The 21,716-nt window shown below is 36.7% G+C and overlaps 1 protein-coding gene across 2 annotated transcripts in view; it reads right to left on the bottom strand.

Moving 5' to 3' along the window:
• The window catches only part of LOC104656795 (24-hydroxycholesterol 7-alpha-hydroxylase), a 101,380-nt gene that overhangs the window by 43,185 nt on the left and 36,479 nt on the right, over positions 1 to 21,716 (bottom strand). For both annotated transcript variants that reach the window (XM_010356489.2, XM_010356492.2), the window contains exon 8: positions 4,687 to 4,820. In XM_010356489.2, coding sequence (XP_010354791.1) covers positions 4,687 to 4,820 — 134 coding nt within the window. The remainder of the gene's footprint in view (positions 1 to 4,686; positions 4,821 to 21,716) is intronic.

Raw genomic sequence — 21,716 nt, 5'->3', positions numbered from 1 at the left:
CCAATAGAGGAGGAAATATGAGCCTCTGTCATTATTCAACATAGATAAGCCCATGTGAAATGTGTTTTAAAATACAAATTTCTGGGAACATTATCATTAAACTTCAGTTCAGCAAAAACATTCCACCTGTTTTCGAAAACATATGAATCTTGAAAGAACCACATTGTATGAATTTATACTAAGGAAATAATTAGTAATTATACAACGATTTAGCTAAAAGGATGTTCATCTTCACACTATTTATAGAAGTGAAAAATTGGAAGCCACATACATATTTAAGAACAGGGACTGGTTTAAAAATGTATACTATATCAATATATTAGATGACTTTGCTACCAATTCAAAATTGTGTAGATGTGTTTTATTAATACAGAAAACTTTTCAGCTGGGAGTGTTGGCTTATGCCTGTAATCCCAGCACTTTGGGAGGCCAAGGCAGGCAGATCACCTGAGGTCAGGAGTTCAAGACCAGCCTGGCCAACATGGTGAAATCCTGGCTTTACTAAAAATACAAAAATCAACTCGTCATGATGGCATACATCTGTAATCTCACTACTTGGGAGGTTGAGGTAGGAGAATTGCTTGAACCTGGGAGGCAGTGGTTGCAGTGAGCCAAGATCATGTCACTGCACTCCAGCATGGGCAACAGAGTGAGACTTCATCTCAAAAAAAAAAAAAAAAAAGAAAGAAAGAACACCTCTCATAATCTGTTATTCAATAAAATAAAAGTAGGTTACAAAACAATTAGCATAGTACAATTCCAGTTGAATTTTTTTAAATGCATACACCATATGAAAAACATCTGAAATTATAATACCAATATGAACACAGCAATTATCTCTGACTTAAGGGATTTTAAGCAATTTTTAATTTATTCATTTAACTTCTTTTTATGGTCCTGTCCCCTTCTGCTACCTTTTCTTGTTATGGTCTCCTTTTTCCCCACGGTACAAATACCATGTTTTACCTATTTAATAAGAAGAAAAAGTTGTGCCAGTTATTATTTCTAAAGATAAAGTCTCAACTTTGCAGGGAGAACTTTATAGTGATTAGGTTAGGCCTTCTTAGAGGAAAAACTGTGTGTTTATTTATAGAAGAAACAGTAAGTACAAGAAAAATTTCATCTTTTACAAATACTAAAAAAATGCTGTGAAAAATAATGAAAGAAAGTCCTAGAACAGGCCCAGAAGATGGCAGCCTGTGCATGTTTCTGGGGTTGCCCCCCCCACTGAGATAGTCACGACCAGCTGCTAAGGCTTGTAAGAAGCCTGTATATATTTAAGCCTCATGTTCTCTAAAAGAAAGCATGGATGTAAAGAGGTAGAGGTAATAGATTATTAATTTTTAAAATAATTTCTTGAATTGTTTTAGATATCTATCCTTTTTTATTAAAAATAATATATATTGTGAAATTCCAAGTTGTTGGTGCTATAAAATAGTTCAGACTTGTTACAGGATTATATGCAGTGAATCATAAATGTGTTTATGCCTTGTGGCTAGTAATCTACTACTATAATTCAATGATAATTATTTAAAAAGAATGTATATGTACAAAGATGTAAACAATTACCACATTAACATAACCACAAAGTAAAACAATCAAAATTCTGAAGAGTCAAAAATCAATAAATATTTATGCTATCAAGAAAATGGACTATTATGTTACCACTGAAATAAATGTGAAAATGCTCTAGATGCATAAAAAGTGAAGAATTAGTGTTAAAAAAAATTTTAATGACAGATTTACACTGTGCTGAAACTTTGGTTTCTATATTAATGTCATACAAAGAGAATATTAGATAGTTACGGTAGTACATTTAAGAGGTTGTGCGGATGGGGGACTGTGCATGCAAGAGTATACATCTGTGTGCACGTGTTTGAGCACAGGTATCTCTTCTGGCAAAGTTGTCAAAATAAGTAAAATTACTTTTGAAAAACTATAGGAGGTTAATTGCCCCAACAAAAGTTACAACTCCCTTTATAACATAATCCCGACAAAGATAGGAGGTTCAAAGACCGTAGAAGAGCTACTTGTAGGTTGCAGTGAGCTGAGATTGTGCCACTGCACCCCTGCCTGGGTGACAGAGTGAGACCCTGTCTCAAAAAAAATTAAAATTAAATTAAAATAAATAAAAATATGAACTGTTGAAATCCCACAAAAACTAAATACTCTAATTTACATAAGATCAATTAGATAAATCATGCCTCCTTTGGATGCAAAAGTTTCAACTTTTACAAAATGTGGATTTTTATCTGTGTTCTATCACAAAATTTCCTTGGTTTGAGTCCAAGCACTCTCAAGCTGCATATAAAAAAGCAAACAGTAGTAGAGGACTGACTAAATGTGATCCATCTGGATAAAGCAGGCCCTAAGTCAAATCATTTCAAAAAAAATAATTTGTTATGCCATATTGATTCACAAATATTTAACTGATAAGTCTGCCATGTGCACATACCCTTTCCTGGTGCACTTGAGAATTTCCTCCTACTTTGTCCACAGAAAATCCTCTCACCTTCATTCAGCTGCTGGCTCCTAATATAAATTGAGATTATCCAATATATTCCTGTTATCTGTTCCCATATCTGTAATCTGTGGCCTGAAATTGTCTTCCAGCTATGCAAAATAACTTTCTTCACATCCTGAATTCCTTAGCTCATTGGTGCTAAGAAATTCTTGTTGGTTGAATCAGTAGACAAGAGACCATTCAATTCACCTGCCTGATTTAAATAAGATTATATTGATTCTGATACAGAATCAGATGGCCAGAATGATTATTAAAGGGTTATTATGTTTTACATAAAGTACTTGCCATAAGATAAATTTCCATAATAATGAAACATTGCTACACAACTCTTATTAATAACCTGTTCTAGGGTCATTTTGTGCTCAATGGAATTCAAGAAATTACATATTATATGCTATAAAAATTCTAATGACATTTTTACAGAAATAGAAAAAACATATAAAACTACAAAAGACCCTTGAACAAAGAATAAACCTGAATCATCATACTAGTTGACTTCAAAATACACTATAAAGCTACAGTAATCAAAACAGCATGGTACTGCCATAAAACCAGGCACATAGATCAACACAGAATAGAGGGCCCCAGAATAAATACATACATTATAGTCAATTGAATTTCAACACAGGTTCCAAGAACATACAATGGAAAATGGACAGTCTTTTCAATAAATGATGTTGGGAAAACTGGACATCCACATTTATAAGAATGAAATTAGATCTGTATTTCACTCCATATACAAAAATCAACTGGACTAGATTAAAGACTTGAAAGTAAGACCTGAAACTGTAAACTAGCAGAAGAAAACATATGGGAAAAGCCCCCATGACACTGATCTGGACAACAATTTTTTGAGAATATGAACCCAAAAGCACAGGTAACCAAAGCAAAAATAGAAAAATGGGATTACATTAAATTAAAAAGCTTGTGTATAGCCAAAGAAACAATCAACAGAATGAAGACACAACCTAATGGGGGAAAATTTTTGCAAGTCATACATCTGACAAGAGGTTAATATCCAAAATATACAAGAAATTTGAACAACTCAATAGTAAAATACAAAAACAAAAACAAACAAAAAAAACTGATTTTTAAAAATGGGCAAGGAATCTTAATAGACATTTCTCAAAAGAAGGCATACAAATGACCAACAGGTATAAAAACATGTTCAACATTACTAATCAAGAAAATATAAATTAAAAACACAAGGATATATCACCTTGCACCTGTAGAATGGCTATATCAAAAAGATGAAAGATACTTGTGGAAGAGGATGTAGACAAAAGGGAACACTTGCACACTATTGGTGGGAATGTAAATTAGTACAGCCATATGGCAAACAGTATGAAGGTGCCTCAAAAAATTAAAAATAGAACTACCATATGATCTAGCAACCCCACTACTGGGTACATATCCAAAGGAAATGAAATCAGTATGTTGAAGATATAATCAGCACTCCCATGTTTATTGCAGCACTATTCACAATAGTCAAGATACGGACTCAACCTAAGTATCCATCAATGAATGAATGTATAAATAAAATGTATATATACATAACAGAATACTATTTAACCTTTAAAAAGAAGGAAATGCTCTTATTTGTGACAACATGAATGAAACTGGAAAACATTTTGTTAAGTGAAACAAGCCAGGAAGAATGACAAACCACAAGTAAGTGTATTTTCACTTATATGTTGAATCTTAAAAAAGTGAGCTCAGAAATAGAGTAGAATGGTAGTTACCAGGGATTGAAGAGTAAAGAAGGGCTGTGGAGGAGGACCTGGGGAGATATTAGTCAAAGGATACAAAACTTCAGTTAGACAGGAGGAGTAAGTTCAAGAGGTCTATTGTATAACATGGTGATTATTCTTAGTAACAACATATTGTTTTCCTGAAAATTGCCAAGAGAATAGATTTTTAGTCTTCTTACACAGAAAACTGACAAGCAAGTGAGGTAATGCATATATTAATTAGTTTGATTTAGCCATTCCACAATGTATACATATTTCAAAACCACATGTTGTACAAGACAATTATATAAAATATTTATTTGTCAAGTAAAAATAAATCAAGATATGTCAACCTGAAAAATATATGTGGGCAAAATGTGTACATTTTTTTTTTGTAGAAGGTTGATAATTTAAAACCAAAACAAAGCTTACCAAAATTTCAACAGGCTTCACCACTTTTCTAGTAATGACACCAGGAGCTTTTAAACGAATGGTTTCCAAAACACACCATTTAATTAGAAGGAGTTTCTCCAGGTCATCTTCAGACACTTTAATCTTATCTTTGCCTGTAGAAAAAAATTTGTAATGAGAAATAAATAGATAGACTACAGAGGCCACAAAGTGATTTCATGTAAGCTCATCAACAGAGGTTAGATGTTGCCTCTGACAGCACGTAAAGTGTTCCTATTACTATTACCTATTACAAGTTTAGTCATTAGTTGCCTATTTTTCTTTATCACTTTTCTCTTGACAAGGTAAAATGAATGGCATAAAAAACTAAGCCAATGTTGATTACTGTAATGTGATGGATTAGTATCCAACTTAGGTTCCCACAGTCTTAAAGCTATCAAATAGCTAAGATAGTCCTTGTCAGAAAGGTTTTACTCATCTTATTCTTGTCTAAATTCTCATTCCACTTACGTAAGAAGCAATAAAAGACTGACATCTGTATACTTATGCCATGTTGGTGTGCTGCACCCATCAACTCGTCAGCACCCATCAATTCATCATTTATATCATGTATAACTCCCCAATGCAATCCCTCCCTCCTCCCCCCTCCCCCCTCCCCATGATAGACCCCAGTGTGTGATGTTCCCTTCCCGAGTCCAAGTGATCTCATTGTTCAGTTCCCACCTATGAGTGAGAACATGCGGTGTTTGGTTTTCTCTTCTTGTGATAGTTTGCTAAGAATGATGGTTTCCAGCTGCATCCATGTCCCTACAAAGGACGCAAACTCATCCTTTTTTATGGCTGCATAGTATTCCATGGTGTATATGTGCCACATTTTCTTAATCCAGTCTGTCACAGATGGACATTTGGGTTGATTCCAAGTCTTTGCTATTGTGAATAGTGCCGCAATAAACATACGTGTACATGTGTCTTTGTAGTAGACTAATTTATAATCCTTTGGGTATATACCCAGTAGTGGGATGGCTGGGTCATATGGTACATCTAGTTCTAGATCCTTGAGGAATTGCCATACTGTTTTCCATAATGGTTGAACTAGTTTACAATCCCACCAACAGTGTAAAAGTGTTCCTATTTCTCCACATCCTCTCCAACACCTGTTGTTTCCTGACTTCTTAATGATTGCCATTCTAACTGGTGTGAGATGGTATCTCATTGTGGTTTTGATTTGCATTTCTCTGATGGCCAGTGATGATGAGCATTTTGTAACAAACCTGCACGTTATGCACATGTACCCTAGAACTTAAAGTATAATAAAAAAAAAAAAATAAAAAAATAAAAAAATAAAAAAAAAAAAAAAAAAAAAAAAAAAAAAGACTGACATCAAAAGCAAAGAAAAAGATACGAGAAGGCACCTGGCCTTTTTCTTCTGCCTTTACCCTTTTGAATTGCTTTTTCTTTTTCTTTTTCTTTTCCTGAATCATTCATTTCAAAAAACAATTGGAAAAGGGGCAATGGGGCACAAGTATCTGAACTGGAAGAATGAAGATGCCCTCTAAACACAGGTGCATCAAACTTTCCTAATGGGATGTGCATACTTTATTTGATCCTTAGACTGAAAGCACCTGAAAAAGGAGGGGGCGGGGTGGATGAGGGGCATCAACCAGCAACTTTGTACCATCTAAAGTAATGGCAGAAGCTTTCAGTCAAATTAGACAGTTTAGTTAACAATATTTCAAGTAAAATGTTTGCATTTTGAAAATTACTTGAGACAACTGAGCTTTCCATTTGTTTTTGACAGTATTTACTTAAGAAAAGTCAACCATGTTGTCAGTTTAATTAAGTCAACGCATTTCTCTTTTTCACATTTGCTTTCAGACCATCTTGGGAATGAGTGGGTGAGAGTAGAACTAGGGTCTCCAGCCATGTCTCTCTTCATCTCTGGATGAGGCTTGTTCAAAAGCAAGCCCATTCTGCAGGAAAAGGTTTGTTGGGTGCTGCCGGGGAAACCTTTTCTGTCAGTATAGATGGAATTCCTAAGGAGTCAGAAGCAAACACCTTTGGTTAGTGGAGTCTAGGAACCTAGACTCCACGAGGTTCTACTAATGCCCATATGGGTGTCCATGAACTCCATTCAACCTGACAGATTGTTAAGTACCATGTAGGGACCAGGAGCTGAGACAGGCTGTACCAGTATTACAATAATTAAGGCACAGCTCTTGCTTGCAATACACTTAGTCTGCTAGGAGGTAACAGACAAGCACACAGTTGACTGGAACATCATGCAGGCAAAGAAACTATTCTCTGAGGTGTAAAATATTCTAAGGTAGTTAAAAGCAGATAGGGTTCACATCCAACTAGATGAAAAAGAAAATATTTTGTGAATATCTTTCTCTAAAACTACAAATATGATTAGTTCCTTGCATAGAGTAGACCCCAGTAAATATATATTAAATTAGCAAATGGTCCAACTTCAACATAAGGAGATGAATGGGTGAATATTTTAGGCAAAGAGGAAGAACAAAAGTAAGACTGCAGACAGCATGAGTATATTTAGAAAATGCCACAGGGCCCAGTTTGCCCAGAAGGTGAGACATATGTGATGGAAAAGTGAGAGATCCACTAAGGTCATACTATAGATGATCCTAAATGCCATTCTGGAAAATTCAGAGACTAGAGAATTTGGAAACTTCCTGTCTTAGGCTGAGGGAGGGTTAACACCTCAACAGTGAAACAGTGACATACAGCACTATTCTCTATTAAATTAAGACCTTCTGCTTATTTGCTCAGATCTAAGCAATCTAATATTAAAAAGAGATAAGCACCCCTATGGGATTTTTGTTGTAATCTTTGCAGGCATTGCATAATAAAACTGTTGCTTTTGCTTTTCCATAACAAAGATTGGAAAATAATAGGTATGCCTTCTGCATCTTCACAACTTAAATGCCACAGTTTTTCCAAATTGTGTTCTATGAAATACATGTAAGATGTCAAATGTATGAAGGAGGAAAAAGGTTCCATGAGCAACCAAATACGAAAAATGCTACATGTTATTGGTGATTCACTGGACACACTAGTGTATTACAGGCTTTGAGAAATCCTGCAATAAAACAGTTATTTACACTGATATTCCCAAACTTTTTGTAACATGGAATCTGTCTTCTACCAGTATCCATACAAGCAAATCATTAGCTATGTAAAAGATAACCAGTTATATAAATTAGGATACAGATTATTTCCAAGGCAATCCTCCAAAAAAGCAAACTCTGTTTTTAATGTGTCTGAGGATTACTAGCACGTGGCATAAACTTTCTTGCATATGGTGTAATCTTTGAGTAGTTATTAAGAACTAAAAACATGATCACCAACTGAAAACTGTCTTGATATACCATGGAAAGATGGGGCACCATAAATGTTACTTACTTTACCTTTCTCCCAAACTATCCCAACATTTTCTAAACTAATTCAGAAAAATAATTTAGGAAAGCCATGGTCGGAATTCTTTATTTGAAAAGTGGTTGAGATTTCGCATATGTAAGAGATATCATTGCTAAATCAAATAGACACTTGTTTATTTGGCATTCACTGAAGAATAAAGTGCTAAGGAAATACAAGACATTTACGTTTTGGAGATCTTTGCCATCAAAAAGACTATAAGATGAAAAATTAAAGAAAGAATAAGTGCTTTGTCTAGACAATGTTAAAATGAGAAATTCTGAGGTTCTAATTTTTGAATTAGTTTATGAATGACACACAAACTTAGAGTGGTGCCCAATATGTACTAAGTGTTCAGTACAAGGTGATGTTGATTTACTTGTTATTTATTATTACCATTAGTATTAATGTGAACTTAATAATGACTCTTTAGAAACCACACCTTCTTATCTACTTTTACTCCATAGCTAATAAAGTTATTCTTTTTCCTGAAACCTTTATTGGGAGAAAATTTAGAGATTGGTGTGTGGGCTTGCATATGCAACACGAATTGGGTGCCAGATCTGAGGAATTCCTTCCATCACTTGTTCAATAGATATCTGCACAGACTGAGACCCTATAGGCAGTTTGCAAGTGCTGAGTATGAAGATGTAGGCCATGTCTCTGGCTCTGAATAGTCTGATAGAGAAGACAGAACTAAAAGTGGTTAATGCGATAAGTGCTATCACATTAAAGTGTGCAACTCGCTATGGGAGCACAGCGGTGACAGTGACCAGACAGGGGAGGGAGGTGTCAGAGGAGCTTTTCAGAAGAAAAAAAATCTGAAGAAAAAAATCAGATACACAAAAATAAAGAGCATGTTCAGATAACAGGAATTCAGTATGAAATAGAATCCGGTGTAGCAAAAGACTAGGTCAATCAACTGTAGGTGCAGGTCAGAACAAGCTGTTGCACTGGTTCTTGGCGGGTTGGTAATGGATCCTCCCTCTCTTCCAAGGATGTTCCACTGAGGTTCCAGTCTGCTCATACCAGATGAATCCAGAGATGACAGGAGGTACCATTCCCGCTATCCAACTTTTGAATGTGCCCCAAGACTGCCAGGTGTCAATTCTGGGCCCTCTTCTCTTCTCTACATTATCCTCCTGGGGAACTCAAACAACCCTTTTCAATAAAAAACCATCAGTGGACTAGTGACACCCACAATAATATTTTTTGCCTTGATCCCTTTTGCGAGCTCCAGATTATTGTTATCCAACTGGTTTCTCATTGGCTTTGTTGGCATGTCTAAAAGGCATCTCAAAGCACACACTGGCCTACACAGAACTCTTCACTTGTCCCACTGAAATAAAGCCTTTCCGCCTTTTGTCTTGCCATTGCAGAAAATGGTAACAATGTTTGCCTAGCTGCTCAAGTTCAAACCTAGAAATCATCCACGATAATTCTGTTTGATACTGTGAAATAATAAACATATATTTGGTCTGTGGTTCCTAGCACAGAGCTCCTAAAACCTTTGCAATTTATTGAACGATAGGAGAGAGAGGAGCATCTTTTGGTATTCATACATAGTAAGCCCCCCCCGTTTTTTTTTTGACATGGAGTCTTGCTCTGTTACCCAGGTTGGAGTGCAATGGAGTGATCTTGGCTCACTACAACCTCTGACTCCTGGGTTCAAGCGATTCAGCCTCCTGAGTAGCTGGGATTACCAACAAGCACCACCACGCCTGGCTAATTTTTTGTATTTTTAGTAGAAATGGGGTGTCGCCACGTTGACCAGGTTGGTCTTGAAATTCTGACCTCAAGTGATCTGCCTGCCTCAGCCTTCAAAAGTGCTGGGATTACAGATGTGAGCCACCCTGCCCAGCCAATAAGCCCCTTCCAATCACACCTGACTATGCTAATGAAGTGACTCTTGGAAGTCGGGGGCTAGTTGTCAAAGGAGCCAACCATGAGATGAGAAGGTTGGAACTGTCAGCCCCATCCCCCAGGCTCTGGGAAGGGGATATGGGCTGGGGATTGAGCTAGTCACCAATGGAGAATAAATTAATCAATCATGCCTTTGTAATGTAGCTTCCATAAAAACCCTAAATAAAGAGGTTCAAAGAGCTTCTGGGTTGGTGAACACATCATATGCCAGACAGTAACACACCCAACTTCAGAGAAAGAAGCTCCTATGTTTGGGATGCTTCCCAACCTTGCCTTATGTGCTACTTCATCTGGCTATTCACGTGTACACTTTTTAATATCCTTTGCAAGAAACTGGCAATAGGAAGCAAAGTGTTACCCCGAGTTCTGTGAGCCCTTACAGACAATTATCAAGCCCAAAGAGGTGGTTGTGGAAAACCCCTGATTTGTAAACAAGTTGGACAGAAGCGTGGATAACCTGAGGCCGCACTAATTTCAAGTGCATCTGAAGTTGGGGAGAGTCTTGTGGGACTGAGCCCCTAACCTATGGGTCTGTGGTAACGTCATGCGGTTAGTGTCAGAATTGAATTAAGTTCTAGGACACCCAGTTGATATCTGAAGAGAACTGGAGACTTGTGTGGTGTGGAAAACCCACACATTTGGTGTCAGAGTGTTGCGTGTAGAGAAACAGTTTTCCTTTGTCCTTCCTTTCCCTTCTACTTCCTTAACCAATCAGCAAAATTTGTTCTTATTTGCAAACTAAATCCTACTTCCATCCACATGATTCCATCTCCATTGCTACCACTCTTGTCCAAGCCGTGAATATTTCTCACCTAGTCCAGGGTGACTGCCTTCATCAAGCTTCCTGCTCCCCGCTGGCGCCTCTACAAACCCTTTGTAAATAAGACCAAGTCTGTTCTGTCTCAGGACCCACGAATGGCTTCAATACCATTTAGAATTAAATCCAACATTCTCACTTTGGCAGATAAAGCCGTATCTATCCCTTTAGTCCCATCTCACACTGAATCCTCGAGGCTATGCGACCTTTGTAAATTATCCAACCTCTCTATGCCTCAGTTTGCTTACATATAAAATGGAAATATCGAAAGTATGTGCCCAATAAGGTTGCTGTCAGGATTAAAAATGTTAATATGTGTAAAGCACTTACAACTATAATTGGCATGTGGCAAAATCTCAGGTTACCTGTTGTTGTTATTGTTATTATTATTATTATTATTATTATTATTATTATTATTTAGAGACAGGGTTTCACCATTTTGGTGAAGGCTTGTGAAAACACAGATTGCAGGGACCCAAAAGTTTCTGACTCAATAGGTTGGATGTGGGGCCCAAGAGTTTGCATTTCTGGAAAATTCCCAGGTGATACTTATGCTCCTGGTCCAGGTACCACACTTTAAGAACCACAGTGCTGGACTGGGCGCAGTAGCTCATGCCTGTAATCCCAGCACTTTGGGAGGCCAAGGCGGGTGGGTCACCCGAAGTCAGGAGTTCAAGACTAGTCTGACCAACACAGAGAAACCCCATCTTTACTAAAAATACAAAATTAGCTGGACATGGTGGCACATGTGGTGGCACATGCCTGTAATCCCAGCTACTCGAGAGACTGAGGCAGGAGAACCACTTGAACCCAGGAGGTGGAGGTTGCAGTTAGTTGAGATCGCACCATTGCACTCCAGCCTGGGCAACAAGAGCAAAACTCCGTCTCAAAAAAAAAAAAAAAAAAAAAAAAAAGAAAAGAAAAGAACCACAGTGCTGAATTTAAAGAGGTAGAAGACATCCTTGGATTTTATTATTAGATAGATATATGAATTTTATTATTAGATTTAATTATTAGATATTATTATTAGATATCCTTGGATTTTATTAGATAATGTTAAATATTATTAATAATAATATAGATATTATTATTATTAGGCTTAAAGCAGTTATTATTGTCAATTTTTAAATTATCTTTTCTATTTTATAAAATGTAGGTAAATATACTTAGTGGGTAAAAATTATGATTTAAATCAGAAATCCTGACTGAATATATTGACACTGAAAGCCACTAGCTCTTATTAGCATAAAAATATAAAATGGGGGAGAAAAGCCTTATTTCTTCTTCTGAACAATAAAACTAAATAATGTGAGGATCAATTATGATTGAATTTTTAATTGTTCAGGATTTCAGAAATGATTCAAAATTATATCATTTTTACAGCTACAAAAGTCTGGAGCTTACATGCAGCCGCATATATTGAACCCTATTCTCCTTCTCCCTGTACGCAGCCATAATGAAGGGTATGGGTTGGCAAATTTTGGCCAACAGACCAAATCCAGCTCACTGCTTGATTTTGTAAATAAAGTTTTATTGGAAATGTGAAAGAAAAATAAAATCTCAGGACCACGAATTCCCTATGCCAAAGGGAAACATTAAGCTTGAACTGCCTTTCCTTTTGTTCCTGAGCAAATAGCTACAGATAAGGCCAGATGGAAGGCCAGAGGTCTCCACAGGTAACTACTCTATGTTTATTTATATAAAGTGACCATTTACTGTGGGCTAGATGAATACAGAATTGACTATTCCTGTACCCCCTCTTTCACATATAAAATGTGGATTCAGTGAACACTGATCAAAGACCCAAAAGAATGCAATTGCTTGCCCCTTTTATCTACCCTCCTTCCTTTTTTTTCCCCCCTTCCTCTTTCCCCCACTGCCTGTTCTTTCTCCTTTAAATATGGAAGTCCCCAAACTCTCTTGGGAAAAAGCAGGATTCACAAATGTCCCTGTGGTTTTGCATTCCTTTTTCCTGGGCACATCCTTAACCTTGGCAAAATAAACCTCGAAATTTACTGAGACCTGTCTCAGATACTTTTTGATTTACCCATTAGTTTACATGTCTATGGCTGTTTTTGTACTACAAAAGCAGAGTGGTGACAGAGACCTTATGTTCCATAAAGCCTATATAGGTACTCTCTGTCTTACATAGAAAAAGTTTGTCCCTGCCTAAGGGGCATCAAGGGGACAAAGCTACCAGTTTGCTCCTCATTGTATTTCCTGTTGCTTAGAAGTCCAGATTTTATTCCAGTACTTGAATTTTACAACACTATAAATTCTATGTAGTCTTCACTGTACATATCATTTATATAACCAAGTATACAATGCCTAGCATAGTATCTGGATAACCCTATAAAATATGCTTATTTTACAATATGCTTTCCCTAAGAGGTAGTCTATATTTTACAAGGAAAATTTCTTTCCCTGAGAAGTAGTCTATATTTTACAAGGAAAATGTCTTCATTTAGAATACATTATAATCATCTTCAAATCATATTCACATACCCAGAGGGCACATGACAGCAAATAATGTTAAGGAAATCAATTCCCTGATACTCAACTTCCATATTCACTCTTTACTAAAGGAAAAGACTGGCGCTTCTTTTCCCACCTCCCCAATACAATCACCTTTTCCTGACTTTACTATGGAATATCTTGTCTCTCAGCCATCCTGATTTTTACTCTAGTGCTTTTTCCCTGAGGTATAAGCATCTCTTGGGTGCCAAACAAAAGGGCAATTAGATAATGCATGGAACCTAAGGGAAAAACCCTTGAGAGCAAAGTCAAACAGGCACAGGAAAGAAATACCAAAAGTAGATATGCCTTCTTTCATCTATTTGTCCACTAATCCTTGCTTACAAACCATGTTTGTCCACCTGATGATCTTAGAATCAGAATTCAGAAGTGAGATGCGTATCACAGCGACACATATTAACATGTTTATTTGATTTGAAAGAATGAAGTCAGACCTTTTCTGTTAGAAGATAAATAGGATTGGATGATGAGTTTGGTAATAAGAACTGGCTTTGAGAATTAGGTTATACGGCACTCATTTTTCATAACTGAGTGAACTATAATAAATCTGCAACTTTTGATATGTATTTTAAATAGACTAAGAACATGTAGAAAATATACCAGGAATGATATCCTTTGCAATTACTTAAACATAAGATAGCAACTATTAAACATCAGTTTAAAAATCTGTGTGGGGATACAAAATTCTTCTAGAATACAGGTAACCAATCTTTTGGCTTCCCTGAGCTACATTGGAAGAGGAAGAATTGCATTGGGTCACACATAAAATACATTAACACTAGCAATAGCTGACGAGCTGTTTTTTTTTTTTTTTTTTTTAAAAAGGTCCATGCATAAGTCTCATAATGTTTTAAGAAAGTTTACAAGTTTGTGTTGGGCCGCATTCAAAGCCATCCTGGGTCGCATGTGGCCTGTGAAGCTCAGGTTGGACAAGCTTGTTCTAGAATGTCCTGGAGAAAAAGAAAGCAAGAAAACCACTGCCTAGCAGTATATATGAGAAGATGAAGCCCTGTGTTAGAACCCCTGAATGTCCATGGTGAGACAAAGGGAAAGTGAGCAGCTTTGCACAGGAAGTGAAAGGCAACTGGGGCTGCCAGTGTGCAAGGTAAGGAAAACAAAGCTGGGGATGTCCAAGAAGAGAGAGGGCCCAATGATAGGTCACTGATAACCTAGTAGAATGTCAAGGAAAATTCTTTGGCAGATAGGACTTTTAATTTTAAGTTGTTTCTGACTGCAGTGTAATTTTTACTTTCCTTGTCCCATATTTTTAATATTTTAATAAAATCAGCTAACATTAACTTAACACGTTGGGAAATAAAGAGCTGGAGGATGTTCAGTGAGGCAATGCAATGCAGAAAAGTGGCAGACATGCAGAAGGGAAAGAGTTTAGAAATTGCAAAATCAGCAAATGCAGGAACTAGGAATCAAGAGAAGGCTAGAAAAAACACAAGCCTCTACCTCTTGCCTCCTCTCCTATTTCTCCCTCCCAAGATAATTAGAAACATGAGATGGGACCCAAACAATTTACCTTTATTTTAAAAACCAAGGTGGTTCCAGCAAGCCAGGGCCCTTCACAAATGGACATTATAAATAAATTAGCAGTAGCTTATAATTTAAATTCTAAATTTTATTTTTCAAAAAATTTGTTTTCTCTCAAAAGCTATTTAGAGCATCTACACTGGACAAATCAATCAAACAATTCCTCTACTTTTTTCTATTTTATTTTACTGCAGCTATAGGATGCAGAAAAGAAATATCTTTCTACTTGACCAAGAGTAGGTGGCAACTAACGGTCAGTTTGTGTTTGAAATTGGATCTGTGAGACTCCAAGAGACTCCACAATGACCTACATATCGCACAGTTCTGGTATTGGAAAACTTGGGACTCTAGTAATGGTGAAGTTTCTGACCTCCTTCAGAAAAAACATTTTTGGATAAAGTACTCTTATTAAATTAAAAAGGGTAAAAACGTTTTGTATTATTTAATACAGAAATTGAAGCTTGATTTGAATTGAAAATATTTAAAATTATAACCTATAAATGTATTATAGATGTAACCTACACTTGGAAAATAAATATTTTGATAAAATATTTTTGTTTCTCAAATCTCAGTGTCATGTGAGAAAAATGAAGTAGCATTCTTGGACCATACAAAGAAAAAGAAAAGGAAATACACTAAGTTTTCGAATGATTCTTTAGTGTAAAAGATCTTTTTTACTATGACTCTTAGAAACAGCTCTGTACCCATACTGTGCATATTTATTTCAGTGCACATCTGTGAGTTGTTCTTCCAGCATCGTGACTCTAAAATTAGAAGGCTTCACTTGGAAGAATGCCAAGGTAATCATGAAAAGCACTACAGTCAGACGGCTGAAGGGACCAGTATAGACAACAGACCAGTAAAGAAACTATGAGTGATTTGGGTTAAAATTGGCACAAACACGGTAAAAGCAAACCTTAGGATGTTGAAAATCAAGTAAAAGAAATGATGATTCTTGCATTCAGAATATTCAGAATAGCAAAAAATGTTTATGAAATATTATATTTCATATAGTTTTAGGATTATATACTCATAATGATAGGCGTATTATAACACATTACCTATAAGTTATATTTGTTAATAATTATAACAAATTGAAATTCTATTACTTTAGTCATTGATTCACTCAATATAAGTTTGCTCCATATCTGTTAGGTGCTAGCCTAAGCATAGGTGCTATAAGAGATAGGAAGGAAATAAAACTAATTTATTGCCCATTTAATGTCACAAATATTTTGGATCACTTCAGTTATTCCTCATAGATATCTGCCAGCTAACTGAGCCTCAGAGAGGTGAAAATATTCAAGGAGACAAGCTTGAAAGTATCAGAGCAGCCTTCAAACCTATGTCTGTCTATACTGAAAGCCTTCACCCTTGCTACTACACCACATTGCTTCCTCAAAGAGGAGAAGGAAATGAGAAGCACACAGCCACTGCCTTAAAGGATCCTGGAAACAAGAACACACACAAAAGATACCTGGATATAAATATCTATAAGTTTCATAGAAGAGGATTAAAGTGTCTCTTCTCGCTTAAGGCTGAAATTTCAACTAAGCCTGGAAGGATGGGTTAGAGTCAGAAAGCAAGCTAACTTAAATTCCAAAATTAATCATAAAAATTTCTTGGGCTTAGGAAAAAAAAAGAACATGAGTCAAACACAATCACTAAAGGATGTCCTTCTTTGAGAGATGGCTCCTCTGGCTCCTTAATATTTCAAGCCCCTTCTCCCTACACACACACACACACACACACATGCACACACACACACATATGCATACACACAGACATAGTAAGTAAATAAATAAATGTTTCTACAGCTCTGAAGTAATATTCATTAAAAATTTAACTAATAACTTTGGGGAAATAATCCATGTTGTGAGAGAAAAGAAGGGGAATGGTAGACATTTACTAAGTCATTCAGACCTTTGGAAACATAATTTCAAGGAGACTGAATCAGAAGGTGGGATTGCAAAGTGGGGTTGAATACTGAGGAAGCCCCAGTATTTCTCCAAGCATGAAAATCAGGTGTCTCTTGGTAAAGAGACACATAGAAAGATGAAAAAATGCAAATAATAAAATCCTTCAAAGATTTAGAGTGCAACCCCAACACAGTCCACCACCTCTTTCATTACTTTTGAAAGCATGAATTCTCAGTTCTGTTTACTCCTCTGTGTCATGAGTAAGTTTTCCTTCGCAAAGGCTGCCTTTCCATATTCACAGAACAGCTTGTTTAAAATATGTAAAGTTGAAGTGTGTGCAAAAGATCATAGTGCACATGAAGGAGAATGAACTTGGAATAAACATACATGAGATAATAGATGAAAAACAAACAAACCGATCCAATAACCTTCAGCAGTAAGTCCTATCAACATTTGGTCAGCAAGTCTACTCTTCAAATTTTACAATAGTAATTTCTTCAAAAAGTAAAAGCCAAATAATAAAAAATTAGTGTTTATACTGTCATTTCAGAAAATTATGTAATAGTTTTGGAAAATATATAGCATTTCTATGACTTCTACACAAAAATAATGAAGCAATGACAACAATTCCTGTGAGAAAATAAGGGCAGAAAACTGTTCAGATTTCTGGCTTATTTTCTCAACCAGAGACCTCCAGATAAGATCCTACAAAATCAGTTTTTAGAGAACAGAGACAAAGCTAAAGAGAAAGAATAAATAAAAATGTACAGTAGTCAGTATTCCAGAGTGGGGAAAAAGAGACCCTTACATCCTTCTCTTCATTTCAGGAACTTTTAAAACTTCAGTAAAAGTAATGTTCAGCAATTCCATTTTTAAAAATTATATATCTACTTTTTAATAAAATATATATTCACTCTTATTGAGGGGATATCTGAAGTAGATAATACCATTCACAATAGGTTTTATTTAGTTAGTTAGTTTATTTATTTATTTTTTTTGAGACAGAGTCTCACTCTTGTTGCCCAGGCTAGAGTGCAGTGGCACAATCTCGGCTCATTGCAACCTCTGTCTCCTGGGTTCAAGTGATTCGCCTGCCTCAGCCTCCCAAGTAGCTGGCATTACAGGCACCTGCTACCACGCCCGGCTAATTTTTGTATTTTTACTAGAGACAGGGTTTCACTATACTGGCCAGGCTGATCTCAAACTCTTGACCTCAGGAGATCCACCCACCTCGGCCTCACAAAGTGCTGGGATTATAGGCGTGAGCCATCGTGCCCCGTCTACAACAGGCTTTATAACAGTTATTTATAGATAGTGAGAATGGGCTGGTTATAGATTTGTGGGAATTTTTAGTGAGACGAGTATTTGTCTGATGACTTGTCTCCTAAATGGAGAAAACAATAAACCCTTTTGTACAATTATTCTTTTAATTTTGAAAAGAAATAGTGTGAAATTGACCTTTGATTACTGAATAGAAAAATCAGTTTTAGGGCTGGGCACGGTGGCTCACGCCTATAATCCCAGCACTTTGGGAGGCCGAGGCGGGCAGATCATGAGGTCAGGAGATCCAGACCATTCTGGCTAACACGGTGAAACCCCGTCTCTACTAAAAATACAAAAAAAAAAAATTAGCCAGGCGTGGTGGTGGCGCCTGTTGTCCCAGCTACGTGGGAGGCTGAGGCAGGAGAATGGTATGAACCTGGGAGGCGGAGCTTGCAGTGAGCAGAGATCGCGCCACTGCATTCCAGCCTGGGCAACAGAGCAAGACTCCGTCTCAAAAAAAAAAAATCAATTTTAAACTTTTTATAAAGAACCTGATGCCCTTTTCCCTATCTAATTTCCCTTTATTCCTGAGGGCTAAGAGTGAAAGAAATGCCTAGAATTATTCCAGAACTGAGAAACAGAGCAACAGCCTTAGAAAGAGAAGAAATTATCACATAATTCATGAATATACAGGTTCACAGAACTAAGATGGATAAAGCAAGGAACAAATGATGAGGCACTTAGTTTTGCAGCACAATAAATATACAGACTTTCCCTAACGTGGCTGCTGGTGCTTCAGGCTGCATCTTCCCCAGGTAGTAGGACTCACCAGATCACACCCCCAGTAGTGATCAGTGGACACACAGCAGAACATAACCAAATCACTTTAACTGGGGAGAAATTAGGTTTAAGTGGATTTATAGAGCAGATGTGAAAAGAATAAAGAAGTTTCAAAAGTGTTTAGGAAAAGGGAGGGGTTCCTTTGCTTTTAAGAAGGGAGGGTGGGATGGAGAGGTCACTAAGGAGTGAGGTCTGGGGAATAAAACAGGGGTTTGCTTTGTGTAGGAGAGTTGGGCTTTTAAAATAATTTTGATTTTAGGTTTGGGGGTACATGTGCAGGTTTCTTACACAGATAAACTCATGTGCAGGGGTTTGTTGTACAAATTATTTCATCACCCAGCTTTTAACCCTAGCACCCAGCAGTTATTATTATTATTTTTTAATGCAGCTGACAGTCTTCCAATCCTCCAGTCCTCCCTCCTCCTCTTTTTTTCCCCTCACTGCCTCCTTGCCTTTTTCTCCCTCTTGGAGAGTATACAGATCCTCTTGCACATAGTAAGGGGTGACTCTGGATTTATGTCACCTGAAAATATAGATTAGAAATCTATTGGGTACCTAAAATCAGTAAATGTGATTTTCCTAACATCAAAAAAAAATGATTAATCTTTTTTGAAAAGAGTAGAATGAGTCCCTGGAGATTAGTTATGTCTTGTTGCATCATTTAGAGAGCTCACAGAAACCTCTTGAAAATGAAGAAAGGAAAAACAGAAGGAGGTCCACACAGGGAAGCTCTGGAGCTGAGGACACATATGTAAAATATAAGCTATTCCAGCCTTCAACACACAAAGCTTGTGCTATCATTCCAAGCGACTTGTAAGCTTACTGTGCTGAGAGACCCTTCAAAAATTCAACACAAACATCAATATTCTATATTACCTTCCAAATATTGCTTTAACAGAGAAAAATGATATACTATTTGGGTTTGTTGTTTCTTACAAAACTTTTACCTCTTTTGTAATTGTAGACGTTTATTATTATACATGGTGTGTGAGATAAAATATCTATGGGAAAGATAATAAGTCAAATTATAGAAAATTCAAGGAAGAGAGGATGACAGCACATGAATGATCGTGATGGTAGCAGATGAAGTTAAATGTCTTTTCGCTCACTGCAGTCCCCGCAAATTCTTTATAGATTCTCTCCATTGGGTGCAGGTTTCTAGAATATTAATTCTTTCCAAATGTAGATCATTTGGGAACTTTTGTCTCAACAATGTGAAACAATTTTTTACAAAACTATTTTCCCACAGTTTTATTTTAGTTTTGAAAGAAAAGATTATAAAGTTGATTTTTATTGGTAAAAGATACACGAGGGTTATGTAGATCAATTGTTTTTCCTGTGCCAATTGTGTACTCTTTTGTTATAGCAGTTTTATAATAAGCTATAATATCTTACTAAAATCTTACTAAAACCCTAATTAGGGTGAACTGGCCTTACTAATTTACATTTCATGTATATGAAGAGATGGGGTCTCACCCTGTTGCCTAGGCTGGAGTGCAGTGGCGCTATCATAAATCACTGCAGCCTCGAACTCCTGGGTTCAAGCAATCCTCCCACCTCAGCATCCCAAGTAGCTGAGACTGCAGATGCATGCCACCACACCCGGCTAAATTTTTTTTTAAGTTTCATAGAGACAACCTCACCATGTTGCCCAGGCTGGTCTCAAACTCCTGACCTCAAGCCATCCTCCCATCTCAGCCTCCCAAAGTGGTGGGATTACAGGTGTGAGCCACTGCACCTGGTCACATTTCTAATAATTGTTATTTATAATCACAGTTACTTTTCTATATAGTTTTAAATCATTTAGCTAACTACACTCCCCCCCAAAACAGAATTCTCATTACAATTATATGTTCAGTCATCTGATAAGTGTTAGTATTTTCAGATTACATCTTCCCATCCAGGAATGTGATGTGCCTTTTTCTTTATTTAGATTGTTTTAAACATATATATATTTTTTAAAATCATATGGTTTCCTCCATATAGGCCCTGCCCCAGTCTGATTTCCTTATGCAAGAGAAATACCAGTTAAATGAATAGGAAGGAGAGATGTAACATGAGAAGGAAGGCTTAAAAAGCAGCTTAAAGCATCTGTGGTGAACACAGGCTGGGGAAAGAAGATAAAAAGCCTAGAGATTGTCCATGGACTCTGGGAATAGGAGCACTGGGGCCTTAGGGATTGTAGCAGTAGCCTGGCAAGCCACATGTCTTTCTACTCTCCTCCTCCAGCCACCAGCTTCTTCCAAGCATCTCAGTCATTTCTGGCCTTCAGCTCTAGTTCTCACTTTTATAAGGATGGTTATGGCCTTTGGCATGTAAAGGATTTAGGATAAGATTTTATTATCAAAGACACATATTCCTATTGAAAAATTATAAGCAATAACCTTTTGGAGGTAGATCCTGCTCAGCTGTTTCAGTCTGACATTTATAACAATAGGCAAAGTCTGAAAAAGGCAGTGATAACAATGGATTGAAAAAGATATGAAGGACTGACTGCAACATTTCTGAGAACAGGTTATTACATCCAATGGAAGATAAGGAGAATTGACAGGCTGACCCTCCCAACTCTTTCTTCCATCAATACATGCACATATTAAATATCCCAAATCCCATTCCATCATGTCAAAAGAAGTTTAATGCCACTATACCAAGTCAACCACCTAAGACTCTCTTCTGAAAAATAATATTTGGTATTATTTTAAGAAGTGCTTCTCTCATATTTTAAAAAAAGGGATTATCATTTTCTCTAATTACTAGAAGACAAAAATGAAGCATGCCTTATA

The sequence above is a fragment of the Rhinopithecus roxellana genome, chromosome 4 (assembly GCF_007565055.1).
Source record: "Rhinopithecus roxellana isolate Shanxi Qingling chromosome 4, ASM756505v1, whole genome shotgun sequence".
Classification (NCBI taxonomy): Eukaryota; Metazoa; Chordata; class Mammalia; order Primates; family Cercopithecidae; genus Rhinopithecus; species Rhinopithecus roxellana.
This window is presented reverse-complemented; position numbering and strand designations above follow the sequence as displayed.